The sequence below is a fragment of the Heptranchias perlo genome, chromosome 1, assembly GCF_035084215.1.
Source record: "Heptranchias perlo isolate sHepPer1 chromosome 1, sHepPer1.hap1, whole genome shotgun sequence".
Lineage (NCBI taxonomy): Eukaryota > Metazoa > Chordata > Chondrichthyes > Hexanchiformes > Hexanchidae > Heptranchias > Heptranchias perlo.
The window spans coordinates 3,592,946-3,610,548 of record NC_090325.1 but is presented as its reverse complement, the minus strand read 5'-3'; the positions used below and the strand labels follow the sequence as shown (position 1 = coordinate 3,610,548).

Genomic DNA, 17,603 nt, shown 5'->3' with positions numbered 1-17,603 from the left:
TCCGTCACATCGGTGAGTACACAGACTCTCCCCTCTCACTCCCAGTCACATCGGTGAGTACACAGACTCTCCCCTCTCACTCCCAGTCACATCGGTGAGTACACAGACTCTCCCCTCTCACTCCGTCACATCGGTGAGTACACAGACTCTCCCCTCTCACTCCCAGTCACATCGGTGAGTACACAGACTCTCCCCTCTCACTCCCAGTCACATCGGTGAGTACACAGACACTCCCCTCTCACTCCGTCACATCGGTGAGTACACAGACTCTCCCCCTCACTCCCAGTCACATCGGTGAGTACACAGACTCTCCCCCCTCACTCAGTCACATCGGTGAGTACACAGACTCTACCCCCTCACTCAGTCACATCGGTGAGTACACAGACTCTCCCCTCTCACTCCGTCACATCGGTGAGTACACAGACTCTCCCCTCTCACTCCCAGTCACATCGGTGAGTACACAGACTCTCCCCTCTCACTCCCAGTCACATCGGTGAGTACACAGACTCTCCCCTCTCACTCCCAGTCACATCGGTGAGTACACAGACTCTCCCCTCTCACTCCGTCACATCGGTGAGTACACAGACTCTCCCATCTCACTCCCAGTCACATCGGTGAGTACACAGACTCTCCCCTCTCACTCCGTCAAATCGGTGAGTACACAGACTCTCCCCTCTCACTCCGTCACATCGGTGAGTACACAGACTCTCCCCACTCACTCCGTCACATCGGTGAGTACACAGACTCTCCCCCCTCACTCCGTCACATCGGTGAGTACACAGACTCTCCCCTCTCACTCCCAGTCACATCGGTGAGTACACAGACTCTCCCCTCTCACTCCGTCACATCGGTGAGTACACAGACTCTCCCCTCTCACTCCCAGTCACATCGATGAGTACACAGACTCTCCCCTCTCACTCCGTCACATCGGTGAGTACACAGACTCTCCCCTCTCACTCCCAGTCACATCGGTGAGTACACAGACTCTCCCCTCTCACTCCCAGTCACATCGGTGAGTACACAGACTCTCCCCTCTCACTCCCAGTCACATCGGTGAGTACACAGACTCTCCCCTCTCACTGCCAGTCACATCGGTGAGTACACAGACTCTCCCCTCTCACTCCCAGTCACATCGGTGAGTACACAGACTCTCCCCTCTCACTCCCAGTCACATCGGTGAGTACACAGACTCTCCCCCCTCACTCAGTCACATCGGTGAGTACACAGACTCTCCCCTCACTCCCAGTCACATCGGTGAGTACACAGACTCTCCCCTCTCACTCCGTCACATCGGTGAGTACACAGACTCTCCCCTCTCACTCCGTCACATCGGTGAGTACACAGACTCTCCCCTCTCACTCCCAGTCACATCGGTGAGTACACAGACTCTCCCCTCTCACTCCCAGTCACATCGGCGAGTACACAGACTCTCCCCTCTCACTCCCTGTCACATCGGTGAGTACACAGACTCTCCCCTCTCACTCCCAGTCACATCGGTGAGTACACAGACTCTCCCCTCTCACTCCCAGTCACATCGGTGAGTACACAGACTCTCCCCCCTCACTCCGTCACATCGGTGAGTTCACAGACTCTCCCCTCTCACTCCCAGTCACATCGGTGAGTACACAGACCCTCCCCTCTCACTCCCAGTCACATCGGTGAGTACACAGACTCTCCCCTCTCACTCCCAGTCACATCGGTGAGTACACAGACTCTCCCCTCTCACTCCGTCACATCGGTGAGTACACAGACTCTCCCCTCTCACTCCGTCACATCGGTGAGTACACAGACTCTCCCCTCTCACTCCCAGTCACATCGATGAGTCTATCACCAATTCACACTTTGGTCTGATCCCTTACTTGTCTGGCACCTTTTTTTCCTTTGAGTATCTCACACTGTTCCACCCATCTCACCTCTCTTTTAAAACCCCCGTTCTATGCCGCCCACCCAGGTACCACGCCAAGTTTCTCACCGAGATATCTTCACTGGTTTCCTCCCTCAGCCTCTGGACCGAGCGACTGCTCATCCTCCATCTCAACCCATCACACTCACTCTCCTCTGAGTTCACTGCCCTCCTATCCTCCCTTAATCTCTCCCTCCGTATAAACTCCCCAACTCGTATTCACGACCTCCCCCTCGACCTTGCCATCTCAAAGGTATTAAGGGATATGGGCCAAAGGCAGGTATGTGGAGTTAGATCACAGATCAGCCATGATCTTAAAATGGTGGAGCAGGCACGAGGGGCCGAATGGCCTACTCCTGTTCCTATGTGGCCTCTCTACTCTCATCATGTCAATCACGGATAAGGCCATCTCTGATCACTTCCTTGTATCCCTCTCCACCCACATTCCCCCTTCCCCCTCCCAACCCCACTTCCTTCTGTGTCCACCCCTGGAGAAAACTCTCCCCCAAGTCACTCACAAAGGCACTTTCAAATTCCCAACTGTCGATCCTTTGGCCCTCCATTCACCACAACAATTCCGCAGCTACTGATCTGCTCAATCACACCCTCACCTCCACCTTTGATGCCCTTGTCCCTATTAAAACAATTACTCTCTCTCACCCTGGTTGTTCCCCTGGTACGGTCCTCATCTCCACTCCCTTAAGTCCAAGGGACGCAGACTTGAACGTTTATGGCAGACAGTTGGTTTAGCCATTCATCGTCAGATCTGGCTGGACCACATAAAGCACTATCGGGTCCTGCTCTCCACTGCTCACTATTCCAGGATCACCCTGGAATGCAAAGATAATCCCAGGCTTATCTTCTCCACTATAAACCGTCTCCTTAAACCCCTCTCCCCTGTCCCCTCCACCCTCACCTCCAACAACAAATGCGAGGAGCTCATGGAATTCTTTGTCATTAAGATTGAGACAATCAGCCCGGCTGCCTCTGCTGCTTCCCTCCCTTTCCCCAACCCACCGAGGCAAACTTCCCCTCCGGTTCCCCCTTGTCCTCGCCCTGAACTCACATCTTTCTCTAGTTTCTCTCCTATCTCCCCTCATGCCCTCTCTAAGCTCATCTTGACCATGAGACCCACCTCCTTCTCCCTCGACTCTATTCCCACCAAACTGCTGACCACCCAACTTCCCTTCCTGGCCCCCAGGTTAGCTGATATTGTTAACGGTTCCGTCTCCTCAGGTACTGTCCCCCTCCCTTTCAAATCTGCCATCATTACCCCACTCCCCAAAAAAACCCACCCTTGACCCCTTTGTCCTTGCAAACTCCCGCCCCATCTCCACCCTCCCTTTCCTCTCCAAAGTCCTTCAACGTTTTGTCGCTTCCCAAATCCGTGCCCATCTTTCCCACAACTCCATGTTTGAGTTCCTCCAATCAGGTTTCCTCCCTGCCACAGTACTGAAACGGCCCTTATTAAAGTCACAAATGACATCCTCTGTGACTGTGACCGTGGTAAACTCTCCCTCCTCATCCTCCTCCACCTGTCTGCAGTCTTTGACACGGTTGACCACACCATCCTCCTCCATCACCTCTCCTCCATCGTCCAGCTGGGTGGGACTGCGCTCTCCTGGTTCCATCCTTATCTATCCAGTCGTAGCCAGAGAATCTCCTGCAATGGCTTCTCTTCCCGCTCCCGCACCGTTACCTCTGGAGTCCCCGAGGATCTATCCTTGTCCCCCTCCTATTTCTCATCTACAGGCTGCCCCTTGGTGACATCATCCGAAAACACAACGTCAGATTCCACATGTACACTGACGACACCCAGCTCTACCTCACCACCACCTCCCTCGCCCCCTCCACTGTCCCTCATTTGTCACACTGCTTCTCCGACATCCAGTACAGGATGAGCAGAAATTTCCACCAATTAAATATTGGGAAAACCGATGCCATTGTCTTTGGTCCCTGCCACAAACTCCGTTCCCTCACCACCGACTCCATCCCTCTCTCCACCCACTGTCTGAGGCTGAACCAGACCATTCACAACCTTGGTGTCCTATTTGACCCTGAGATGAGCTTCTGACCCCATATCCGCTCCATCACCGAGACCGCCTACTTCCATATCCATAACATCGCCCGTCTCTGCCCCGCCTCAGCTCATCTGCTGCTGAAACCCTTATCCAGGCTTTCGTTGTCTCTAGTCTCCACTATTCCAATGTTCTCCTGGCCGGCCTCCCATCTTCCACCCTCCATAAACTCGAGCTCATCCAAAACTCTGCTGCCCGTATCCTAACTCGCACCAAGTCCCATTTACCCATCACCCACTGTGTTCACTGACCTATATTGGCCCCCGCCTCGATTTTAAAATTCTCACCCTTGTTTTCAAATCCTTCCATGGCCTCGCCCCTCCCTATCTCTGTAACCTCCTCCAGCCATACAGCCACCCGAGATCTCGGCGCTCCTCCAATTCTGGCCTCTTGCACATCCCCGATTTTCATCACTGCACCATTGGCGGCCGTGCCTTCAGCTGCCTAGACCTCAAGCTCTAGAATTCCCTCCCTAAACCTCTCCTCCTCTCTACCTCCCTCTCCTCCTTTAAGATGCTCCTTTAAATATACGTTTTTGGTCTCAACTTTCCTATTATCCCCTTATGTGGCACTGTGTCAGATTTTGTTTGATAATGGCTGCTGTGAAACACCTTGGGACGTTTCACTATGTTAAAGGCGCTATATAAATGCAAGTTATTGTTGTTGTGACCCCCACATCAAGCGGCAACCCACTGACAAATGGTCATTGTTTGTGTGCACTCCTTGGACAGCCATTCGTGAGAGGTTATGGACAGGCCATTAATATAGTGAGAGGTTATGGACAGGCCATTAATATAGTGAGAGGTTATGGACAGGCCATTAATATAGTGAGAGGTTATGGACAGGCCATTAATACAGTGAGAGGTTATGGACAGGCCATTAATATAGTGAGAGGTTATGGACAGGCCATTAATACAGTGAGAGGTTATGGACAGGCCATTAATATAGTGAGAGGTTATGGACAGGCCATTAATATAGTGAGAGGTTATGGACAGGTCATTAATATAGTGAGAGGTTATGGACAGGCCATCAATAGAGTGAGAGGTTATGGACAGGCCATTAATACAGTGAGAGGTTATGGACAGGCCATTAATACAGTGAGAGGTTATGGACAGGCCATTAATAGAGTGAGAGGTTATGGACAGGCCATTAATATAATGTGAGGTTATGGACAGGCCATTAATATAGTGAGAGGTTATGGACAGGCCATTAATACAGTGAGAGGTTATGGACAGGCCATTAATACAGTGAGAGGTTATGGACAGGCCATTAACATAGTGAGAGGTTATGGACAGGCCATTAACATAGTGAGAGGTTATGGACAGGCCATTAATACAGTGAGAGGTTATGGACAGGCCATTAATATAGTGAGAGGTTATGGACAGGCCATTAATATAGTGAGAGGTTATGGACAGGCCATTAATATAATGTGAGGTTATGGACAGGCCATTAATACAGTGAGAGGTTATGGACAGGCCATTAATATAATGTGAGGTTATGGACAGGCCATTAATACAGTGAGAGGTTATGGACAGGCCATTAATACAGTGAGAGGTTATGGACAGGCCATTAATATAATGTGAGGTTATGGACAGGCCATTAATATAGTGAGAGGTTATGGACAGGCCATTAATATAGTGAGAGGTTATGGACAGGCCATTAATACAGTGAGAGGTTATGGACAGGCCATTAATACAGTGAGAGGTTATGGACAGGCCATTAATATAATGTGAGGTTATGGACAGGCCATTAATACAGTGAGAGGTTATGGACAGGCCATTAATACAGTGAGAGGTTATGGACAGGCCATTAATATAATGTGAGGTTATGGACAGGCCATTAATATAGTGAGAGGTTATGGACAGGCCATTAATATAGTGAGAGGTTATGGACAGGCCATTAATACAGTGAGAGGTTATGGACAGGCCATTAATACAGTGAGAGGTTATGGACAGGCCATTAATATAATGTGAGGTTATGGACAGGCCATTAATACAGTGAGAGGTTATGGACAGGCCATTAATACAGTGAGAGGTTATGGACAGGCCATTAATATAGTGAGAGGTTATGGACAGGCCATTAATACAGTGAGAGGTTATGGACAGGCCATTAATATAGTGAGAGGTTATGGACAGTCCATTAATATAGTGAGAGGTTATGGACAGGCCATTAATACAGTGAGAGGTTATGGACAGGCCATTAATATAGTGAGAGGTTATGGACAGTCCATTAATACAGTGAGAGGTTATGGACAGGCCATTAATACAGTGAGAGGTTATGGACAGGTCATTAATATAGTGAGAGGTTATGGACAGGCCATTAATATAATGTGAGGTTATGGACAGGCCATTAATACAGTGAGAGGTTATGGACAGGCCATTAATACAGTGAGAGGTTATGGACAGGCCATTAATACAGTGAGAGGTTATGGACAGGTCATTAATATAGTGAGAGGTTATGGACAGGCCATTAATATAGTGAGAGGCTATGGACAGGCCATTAATATAGTGAGAGGTTATGGACAGGCCATTAATACAGTGAGAGGTTATGGACAGCCATTCGTGAGAGGTTATGGACAGGCCATTAATATAATGTGAGGTTATGGACAGGCCATTAATATAGTGAGAGGTTATGGACAGGCCATTAATACAGTGAGAGGTTATGGACAGGCCATTAATACAGTGAGAGGTTATGGACAGGTCATTAATATAGTGAGAGGTTATGGACAGGCCATTAATACAGTGAGAGGATATGGACAGGCCATTAATACAGTGAGAGGTTATGGACAGGCCATTAATACAGTGAGAGGTTATGGACAGGCTATTAATACAGTGAGAGGTTATGAACAGGTCATTAATACAGTGAGAGGTTATGGACAGGCCATTAATATAGTGAGAGGTTATGAACAGGCCATTAATACAGTGAGAGGTTATGAACAGGTCATTAATACAGTGAGAGGTTATGGACAGGCCATTAACATAGTGAGAGGTTATGGACAGGCCATTAACATAGTGAGAGGTTATGGACAGGCCATTAATACAGTGAGAGGTTATGGACAGGCCATTAATATAGTGAGAGGTTATGGACAGGCCATTAATATAGTGAGAGGTTATGGACAGGCCATTAATATAATGTGAGGTTATGGACAGGCCATTAATACAGTGAGAGGTTATGGACAGGCCATTAATATAATGTGAGGTTATGGACAGGCCATTAATACAGTGAGAGGTTATGGACAGGCCATTAATACAGTGAGAGGTTATGGACAGGCCATTAATATAATGTGAGGTTATGGACAGGCCATTAATATAGTGAGAGGTTATGGACAGGCCATTAATATAGTGAGAGGTTATGGACAGGCCATTAATACAGTGAGAGGTTATGGACAGGCCATTAATACAGTGAGAGGTTATGGACAGGCCATTAATATAATGTGAGGTTATGGACAGGCCATTAATACAGTGAGAGGTTATGGACAGGCCATTAATACAGTGAGAGGTTATGGACAGGCCATTAATATAATGTGAGGTTATGGACAGGCCATTAATATAGTGAGAGGTTATGGACAGGCCATTAATATAGTGAGAGGTTATGGACAGGCCATTAATACAGTGAGAGGTTATGGACAGGCCATTAATACAGTGAGAGGTTATGGACAGGCCATTAATATAATGTGAGGTTATGGACAGGCCATTAATACAGTGAGAGGTTATGGACAGGCCATTAATACAGTGAGAGGTTATGGACAGGCCATTAATATAGTGAGAGGTTATGGACAGGCCATTAATACAGTGAGAGGTTATGGACAGGCCATTAATATAATGTGAGGTTATGGACAGGCCATTAATACAGTGAGAGGTTATGGACAGGCCATTAATATAGTGAGAGGTTATGGACAGTCCATTAATATAGTGAGAGGTTATGGACAGGCCATTAATACAGTGAGAGGTTATGGACAGGCCATTAATATAGTGAGAGGTTATGGACAGTCCATTAATACAGTGAGAGGTTATGGACAGGCCATGAATACAGTGAGAGGTTATGGACAGGTCATTAATATAGTGAGAGGTTATGGACAGGCCATTAATATAATGTGAGGTTATGGACAGGCCATTAATACAGTGAGAGGTTATGGACAGGCCATTAATACAGTGAGAGGTTATGGACAGGCCATTAATACAGTGAGAGGTTATGGACAGGTCATTAATATAGTGAGAGGTTATGGACAGGCCATTAATATAGTGAGAGGCTATGGACAGGCCATTAATATAGTGAGAGGTTATGGACAGGCCATTAATACAGTGAGAGGTTATGGACAGCCATTCGTGAGAGGTTATGGACAGGCCATTAATATAATGTGAGGTTATGGACAGGCCATTAATATAGTGAGAGGTTATGGACAGGCCATTAATACAGTGAGAGGTTATGGACAGGCCATTAATACAGTGAGAGGTTATGGACAGGTCATTAATATAGTGAGAGGTTATGGACAGGCCATTAATACAGTGAGAGGTTATGGACAGGCCATTAATATAGTGAGAGGTTATGGACAGGCCATTAATATAGTGAGAGGTTATGGACAGGCCATTAATATAATGTGAGGTTATGGACAGGCCATTAATACAGTGAGAGGTTATGGACAGGCCATTAATATAATGTGAGGTTATGGACAGGCCATTAATACAGTGAGAGGTTATGGACAGGCCATTAATACAGTGAGAGGTTATGGACAGGCCATTAATATAATGTGAGGTTATGGACAGGCCATTAATATAGTGAGAGGTTATGGACAGGCCATTAATATAGTGAGAGGTTATGGACAGGCCATTAATACAGTGAGAGGTTATGGACAGGCCATTAATACAGTGAGAGGTTATGGACAGGCCATTAATATAATGTGAGGTTATGGACAGGCCATTAATACAGTGAGAGGTTATGGACAGGCCATTAATACAGTGAGAGGTTATGGACAGGCCATTAATATAATGTGAGGTTATGGACAGGCCATTAATATAGTGAGAGGTTATGGACAGGCCATTAATATAGTGAGAGGTTATGGACAGGCCATTAATACAGTGAGAGGTTATGGACAGGCCATTAATACAGTGAGAGGTTATGGACAGGCCATTAATATAATGTGAGGTTATGGACAGGCCATTAATACAGTGAGAGGTTATGGACAGGCCATTAATACAGTGAGAGGTTATGGACAGGCCATTAATACAGTGAGAGGTTATGGACAGGCCATTAATACAGTGAGAGGTTATGGACAGGCCATTAATATAATGTGAGGTTATGGACAGGCCATTAATACAGTGAGAGGTTATGGACAGGCCATTAATATAGTGAGAGGTTATGGACAGTCCATTAATATAGTGAGAGGTTATGGACAGGCCATTAATACAGTGAGAGGTTATGGACAGGCCATTAATATAGTGAGAGGTTATGGACAGTCCATTAATACAGTGAGAGGTTATGGACAGGCCATGAATACAGTGAGAGGTTATGGACAGGTCATTAATATAGTGAGAGGTTATGGACAGGCCATTAATATAATGTGAGGTTATGGACAGGCCATTAATACAGTGAGAGGTTATGGACAGGCCATTAATACAGTGAGAGGTTATGGACAGGCCATTAATACAGTGAGAGGTTATGGACAGGTCATTAATATAGTGAGAGGTTATGGACAGGCCATTAATATAGTGAGAGGCTATGGACAGGCCATTAATATAGTGAGAGGTTATGGACAGGCCATTAATACAGTGAGAGGTTATGGACAGCCATTCGTGAGAGGTTATGGACAGGCCATTAATATAATGTGAGGTTATGGACAGGCCATTAATATAGTGAGAGGTTATGGACAGGCCATTAATACAGTGAGAGGTTATGGACAGGCCATTAATACAGTGAGAGGTTATGGACAGGTCATTAATATAGTGAGAGGTTATGGACAGGCCATTAATACAGTGAGAGGATATGGACAGGCCATTAATACAGTGAGAGGTTATGGACAGGCCATTAATACAGTGAGAGGTTATGGACAGGCTATTAATACAGTGAGAGGTTATGAACAGGTCATTAATACAGTGAGAGGTTATGGACAGGCCATTAATATAGTGAGAGGTTATGAACAGGCCATTAATACAGTGAGAGGTTATGAACAGGTCATTAATACAGTGAGAGGTTATGGACAGGCCATTAATATAGTGAGAGGTTATGGACAGGCCATTAATACAGTGAGAGGTTATGGACAGGCCATTAATATAGTGAGAGGTTATGGACAGGCCATTAATATAGTGAGAGGTTATGGACAGGCCATTAATACAGTGAGAGGTTATGGACAGGCCATTAATACAGTGAGAGGTTATGGACAGGCCATTAATACAGTGAGAGGTTATGGACAGGCCATTAATATCGTGAGAGGTTATGGACAGGCCATTAATATAGTGAGAGGTTATGGACAGGCCATTAATATAGTGAGAGGTTATGGACAGGCCATTAATATAGTGAGAGGTTATGGACAGGCCATTAATATAGTGAGAGGTTATGGACAGGCCATTAATATAGTGAGAGGTTATGGACAGGCCATTAATATAGTGAGAGGTTATGGACAGGCCATTAATATAGTGAGACGTTATGAACAGGTCATTAATATAGTGAGAGGTTATGCACAGGCCATTAATATAGTGAGAGGTTATGCACAGGCCATTAATATAGTGAGAGGTTATGGACAGGCCATTAATATAGTGAGAGGTTATGGACAGGCCATTAATACAGTGAGAGGTTATGGACAGGTCATTAATATAGTGAGAGGTTATGAACAGGCCATTAATACAGTGAGAGGTTATGGACAGGCCATTAATACAGTGAGAGGTTATGGACAGGCCATTAATATAGTGAGAGGTTATGGACAGGCCATTAATACAGTGAGAGGTTATGGACATGGAACAATGGCATGAGATTAATCTAAATTTATTGTTCTACTTTGCAGAAGTCTTGATGAAGAAGCCGGAGGTTGCGGGGGTGAAATTCCTGTTTTTAGTTGGCGGCTTTGCCGAGTCGCCCATTCTCCAGCAGGCCGTCCAGCAGGCCTTTGGCAACATCTGCCGCGTCATCATTCCCCAGGACGTCGGCCTCACCATCCTCAAAGGGGCCGTCCTCTTTGGCCTCGACCCTACCATCGTCAGGGTGAGGCGTTCGCCCTTAACCTACGGGGTCGGCGTCCTCAACAAGTTTGTGGAAGGCAAGCACCCAGAGGAGAAGCGGCTGGTCAAAGAGGGCACCCATTGGTGCACCGACATATTCGACAGGTTCGTCTCGGTCGACCAGTCGGTGGCCTTGGGCGAGGTTGTCCACCGCAGTTACACGCCGGCCAGGCACGGGCAGCGGAGGATCATCATCAACATCTACTGCGCTGGACGGGACGACATCCTGTACATCAGCGACCCTGAGGTCCGCAAGTGTGGCACCGTCAGCCTTGACCTGCCGGGGACCGACATCCCCAGCCCCGGGATAGGACGACGTGAGATTCGTACCTCCATGCAGTTCGGAGACACGGAGATCAAGGTCACTGCCCTGGACGTGGTCACCTCGAAGACCGTGAGGGCGTCCATCGATTTTCTCTCAAACTAACCATGAGGGAAGGTGGTGGGGGAGGGAGGCATAAAGGAGGAGGAGGAGGAGGAGACGGGGAGATAGGAGGGGGGGACAGGGAGCGACAGTAGATTCATGGTTGTCGCCACGTCCACAGGTAGGTTCAGCAGCTGTGTACAACACGCACCAGGTACCAGGAAACTCCGAACCCCCTGACCAGTTTTATTGTTTGCCCATCAAGGGCAGGGATGTCAATGAGATGGCTCCTCTTTCAGGCACCCAGGTCTAGAAATTGGATTGCGGCGAAATTCAGGCAATAAACGGGCACAGAAGGATCCAACTTGGTGTGCGGTGGGCACCACTCGTCATTTTGGTCAGGGTGACCTGTAATCGTCTACTGCCCGTTCAAATCGGGGCTCTAAAGCCAACTTAAGACCTCCTGATGAAATTGATTTGTGATGAGTAATACATTGTCCCATCAAACACTCCCAGGGCAGGTACAGGGTTAGATACAGAGTAAAGCTCCCTCTACACTGTCCCATCAAACACTCCCAGGGCAGGTACAGGGTTAGATACAGAGTAAAGCTCCCTCTACACTGTCCCATCAAACACCTCCAGGGCAGGTACAGCACGGGTTAGATACAGAGTAAAGCTCCCTCTACACTGTCCCATCAAACACCTCCAGGGCAGGTACAGCACGGGTTAGATACAGGGTAAAGCTCCCTCTACACTGTCCCATCAACACTCCCAGGGCAGGTACAGCACGGGTTAGATACAGAGTAAAGCTCCCTCTACACTGTCCCATCAAACACTCCCAGGGTCAGGTACAGCACGGGTTAGATACAGAGTAAAGCTCCCTCTACACTGTCCCATCAACACTCCCAGGGCAGGTACAGCACGGGTTAGATACAGAGTAAAGCTCCCTCTACACTGTCCCATCAAACACTCCCAGGGTCAGGTACAGCACGGGTTAGATACAGAGTAAAGCTCCCTCTACACTGTCCCATCAAACACTCCCAGGGCAGGTACAGCACGGGTTAGATACAGAGTAAAGCTCCCTCTACACTGTCCCATCAAACACTCCCAGGGCAGGGACAGCCTGGGTTGGATGTCAGTATCACACCATCTCATCATGGGCCCATGAATTGTGCGTCTGCAGCTCTCCGTGGAATGGGTTTCAGCCAATAGTTGATCCCGTGGACCATACGTGAGTAAAACTACAATTTTTCTCATCCAGCTGGAGAAGGGAGAATATTTTGAGCAGGGAAATATCAAAATCGGAATCTTACCAGGTTACCTTTGGTACCATGAGTGATCTACACAGCTGGCTGAAGTCCTATTGGGCCTTAATATAGACCATTCAGAGGACACACTCCGCTGTGTCCGACACACAGTGAGTTGCCGGGCAGATCGTTATTTTATCACTCCCACTGCACCAGTTTTCTCAAAGTCAAAAAAAAATTTCCCGGAGGATTAGACTCTGAATTTAAAGATATATTTATGTAAAATGAAATGGTTTATTTTTATGTATTTAGCTGACTTGTATACTGTACAGACAGGTTCAAACCCTGAGACACCAGATAAAAACTGGGAGGTTCGGAGCAAAATGGTGAGTCAAGGGAGTGATGTCTTTGTGGTGAGTGAAGGGAATGGAGAGGAGGGATTGAGGGAGATGGTGAGGGGGATTGAGGGATATGGTGAGGGGGGATTGAGGGATATGGTGAGGGGGGATTGAGGGATATGGTGAGGGGGGATTGAGGGATATGGTGAGGGGGGATTGAGGGATGTGGTGAGGGGGGATTGAGGGATGTGGTGAGGGGGGATTGAGGGATGTGGTGAGAGGGGATTGAGGGATATGGTGAGGGGGGGATTGAGGGATATGGTGAGAGGGGATTGAGGGATATGGTGAGGGGGGATTGAGGGATATGGTGAGAAGGGTTTGAGGTTGGGTTATAAGGTGGGTAGGTGCGATCAACTATCAGAAATGGGTGTTGTTGGGTATTGAGGTCTGGTCCTTGTCCTCCTGCTTCCTGTGTCCTTCCATCGATGGTCAGGTGCTGTGTAAAGAATGATTTTTCTAATCTTCAATATTTGGTAAACGTGCCTCTGTTGTAAGCTGGGATCACACAGGAACTCCGAGCATTCCAGATTACAGGGGGGACTCTCAGACAATCAGGAGGCCCAGCTCAAGTCTCCAGTCTCCATCGCAACGGTGAGGCCTAGCACTCGGCCTGGACCTCAGGCCGCAATGGTCCGAGTCCAAACCTCATCCAATGGTCCGAGTCCACTCCTCGTCCAATGGTCCGAGTCCACTCCTCGTCCAATGGTCCGAGTCCACTCCTCGTCCAATGGTCCGAGTCCACTCCTCGTCCAATGGTCCGAGTCCACTCCTCGTCCAATGGTCCGAGTCCACTCCTCGTCCAATGGTCCGAGTCCACTCCTCGTCCAATGGTCCGAGTCCACTCCTCGTCCAATGGTCCGAGTCCACTCCTCGTCCAATGGTCCGAGTCCACTCCTCGTCCAATGGTCCGAGTCCACTCCTCGTCCAATGGTCCGAGTCCACTCCTCGTCCAATGGTCCGAGTCCACTCCTCGTCCAATGGTCCGAGTCCACTCCTCGTCCAATGGTCCGAGTCCACTCCTCGTCCAATGGTCCGAGTCCACTCCTCGTCCAATGGTCCGAGTCCACTCCTCGTCCAATGGTCCGAGTCCACTCCTCGTCCAATGGTCCGAGTCCACTCCTCGTCCAATGGTCCGAGTCCACTCCTCGTCCAATGGTCCGAGTCCACTCCTCGTCCAATGGTCCGAGTCCACTCCTCGTCCAATGGTCCGAGTCCACTCCTCGTCCAATGGTCCGAGTCCACTCCTCGTCCAATGGTCCGAGTCCACTCCTCGTCCAATGGTCCGAGTCCACTCCTCGTCCAACGGACCCTCAGTCCGCTCCTCCTCATCCAACGGACCCTCAGTCCGCTCCTCCTCATCCAACGGACCCTCAGTCCGCTGCTCCTCATCCAACGGACCCTCAGTCCGCTCCTCCTCATCCAACGGACCCTCAGTCCACTCCTCCTCATCCAACGGACCCTCAGTCCTCTTCTCCTCCTTGTCTCACTGATAAGCATTTGTAGAAGATGTAACAGGGTTGAAGTGGACTCACCCCACACTGAGGCTGGGTCCTTCACTTCTCTCTCCCCTATCATGGACTCTCCCCACCCATTGAACCCCCTCCCACAGCCCGTGTGCACCCTGTCAGTGGTGTAAGAGAGAATGGGGACTCCCAACACCAGGAGTCACCACATCCCCAACTCTCAGTGGGATCCGGCCTTTCATCAGCAGCCGGTTTGCCCGGTAAGACCAGACGGAGCAAGCTGCTGAACGGCGGTCGTGAGCCCCATGTGAGGCGTCCTGGGCCTGGCCCCCTAGAGGGGGCTGCAGGGGGACATGGCAAAGTACTTCCTGGGGTGGGGGTGGGGGGGGTGGGTGCGAGAATCTTAGTATCCACCCCCTCCTGGTACCAGCATGTTGCCCGTGGTGTATTTGCCATGCCCTCCTCGCGGTACACCTGGCCAGCATTGGCATTAAAATAAAGGGACCTCTCCCCCAACCCCGCAAACTTTGGTCGGGTCAAAGGCAGAGGTCCCAGGAGGCACTGCCCCGTGGATTTTGGGCCCTCCTGCCTGTCCAATATCTAAACAAGGAATAACAAGTGCCAGGGATTGAAGAGTCCCATCGCTGAATGTGACTTACTGCAACGTACCTCCTGCCAACCCCTGATTCTCCATATCTTTGGTAGGTGTTTCTTTTAATATATTTGATCTCGGGATGTGGGCGATGCTGGCAAGGCCGCATTTATAGATGGCATTCAGAGTCAGCCATGGTGAGGGACGGGAGTCACGTGTAGCCCAGACTGGGTAGGGGGCTGTCAGGTCCCCTTCCCTGAAGGACATTAATGCACCAGTTGGGTTTTTGTAACAATCCGGCAGCTTTCATGGTCCTTGTCTGGTGCCAGCTCACAAATGGCCAGATTTACTGAGCTCAATTTCCCAATTTGTCCCAACTGGAACTCACTACCTCTGGATTGCTAGTCCAGTACCAGAACCACTCGGCTACTGTACTCCATTAGCAGCTATAAGCAATTTATTTAACATTGAACAAGTAAATGAACATTACTCAGGACAGCGAGATTAGAGATTGGTCAGGTTCTCGTTCCTCCACAGTACAGTAACCTGTGGAAGAGTCTCTCGGAGAAGGGATCAGCTCCTGCCTTGATAAGGAGATGGATCGATACCCGGTGAGACTGAGGCCCAGGAGACAGCATTTAGATCGATTTGATTCCCTTGGGAGTTGGGGAAGACAGAAGCTGTACTGGGCTGGGGGAACCCGTGACTGAAGTTGTCATGTATGGACAGTGGAAGGAGTGGGTTTGAGGGGAACAATGGCCTTTGCTCTCAACGTGGGCCTGTGTTCAATGTGAACACATTGAGAGTACAATTGGGCCAAGCATTGCACCAACAAACACACAGGCGAGCGAGCGGCCTTACAGTGCCACCGAGTAACCTAGTCTTACACATATTGAGTCTGCGGCACAGAAACAGGCCATTCGGCCCAACAGGTCTCTGCGGGAGATGTGGGTATGGTTCTTATGCATCTGTCTTCACAAAGGAGAGGGATGATACAGGGATTGAAGTTAAGGAGGAGGAGTGTGAAATATTGGATGGGATAAACATAGTGAGAGAGGAAGTATTAAGGGGATTAGCATCATTGAAAGTGGATAAATCACCAGGGCCAGATGAAATGTATCCCAGGCTGTTAAAAGAAGCCAGGGAGGAAATAGCGGAGGCTTTAACAATCATTTTCCAAACTTCACTGGATACAGGCGTAGTGCCGGAGGATTGGAGGACTGCTAACATTGTACCGTTGTTTAAAACGGGAGCGAGGGATAGACCGAGTAATTACAGGCCAGTCAGTCTAACCTCGGTGATGGGCAAATTATTGGAATCAATTCTGAGGGACAGGATAAACTGTCACTTAGAAAGGCACGGACTAATCAAGGACAGTCAGCACGGATTTGTTAAGGGGAGGTCGTGTCTGACTAACTTGATTGAATTTTTCGAGGGGGTGACAAGGAGGATCGATGAGGGTAGCGCGTTTGATGTAGTCTACATGGATTTCAGCAAGGCTTTTGACAAGGTCCCACATGGCAGACTGGTCAAAAAAGTAAAAGCCCATAGGATCCAAGGGAATGTGGTAAATTGGATCCAAAATTGGCTCAGTGGCAGGAAGCAAAGGGAAATGGTCGATGGGTGTTTTTGCGACTGGAAGGCTGTTTCCAGTGGGGAGCCGCAGGGCTCGGTACTAGGTCCTTTGCTTTTTGTGGTATACATTAACGATTTGGACTTAAACATAGGGGGCATGGTTAAGAAGTTTGCAGATGACACAAAGATAGGCCGTGTGGTTGATAATGAGGAGGAAAGCTGGAGACTGCAGGAAGATATCAATGGACTGGTCAGGTGGGCAGAAAAGTGGCAAATGGAATTCAATCCAGAGAAGTGTGAGGTAATGCATTTGGGGAGAGCAAACAAGGCAAGGGAATACACAATAAATGGGAGGATACTGAGAGGTGTAGAGGAAGTGAGGGACCTTGGAGTGCATGTCCACAGATCCCTGAAGGTAGCAGGACAGGTAGATAAGGCGGTTCAGAAGGCATACGGGATACTTTCCTTTATTAGCCGAGGCATAGAATATAAGAGCAGGGGGGTTATGCTGGAACTGTTTTAAACACTAGTTAGGTCACAGCTTGAGTACTGTGTAAAGTTCTGGTCACCACATTACAGGAAGGATGTAATTGCACTAGAGAGGGTGCAGAGGAGATTTACGAGGATGTTGCCAGGACTGGAGAATTTTAGCCATGAGGAAAGATTGGATAGGCTGGGGTTGTTTTCCTTGGAACAGAGGAGGCTGAGGGGAGATTTAATTGAGGTGTATAAAATTATGAGGGGCCCAGATAGAGTGGATAGGAAGGACCTATTT

The 17,603-nt window shown here is 48.5% G+C and overlaps 1 protein-coding gene across 1 annotated transcript in view; it reads left to right on the top strand.

Annotated features, from left to right (window-relative positions):
• hspa12b (heat shock protein 12B) overlaps window positions 1–13,244 on the top strand; it is a gene marked incomplete at its 5' end in the record, with an annotated part of 129,261 nt that extends 116,017 nt beyond the window's left edge. Inside the window, 1 exon segment of the mRNA XM_067977268.1 lies at window positions 10,976–13,244. Within this exon segment, the coding sequence (XP_067833369.1) occupies window positions 10,976–11,616 (641 nt within the window).
• Window positions 13,245–17,603: the final 4,359 nt, after the last annotated feature.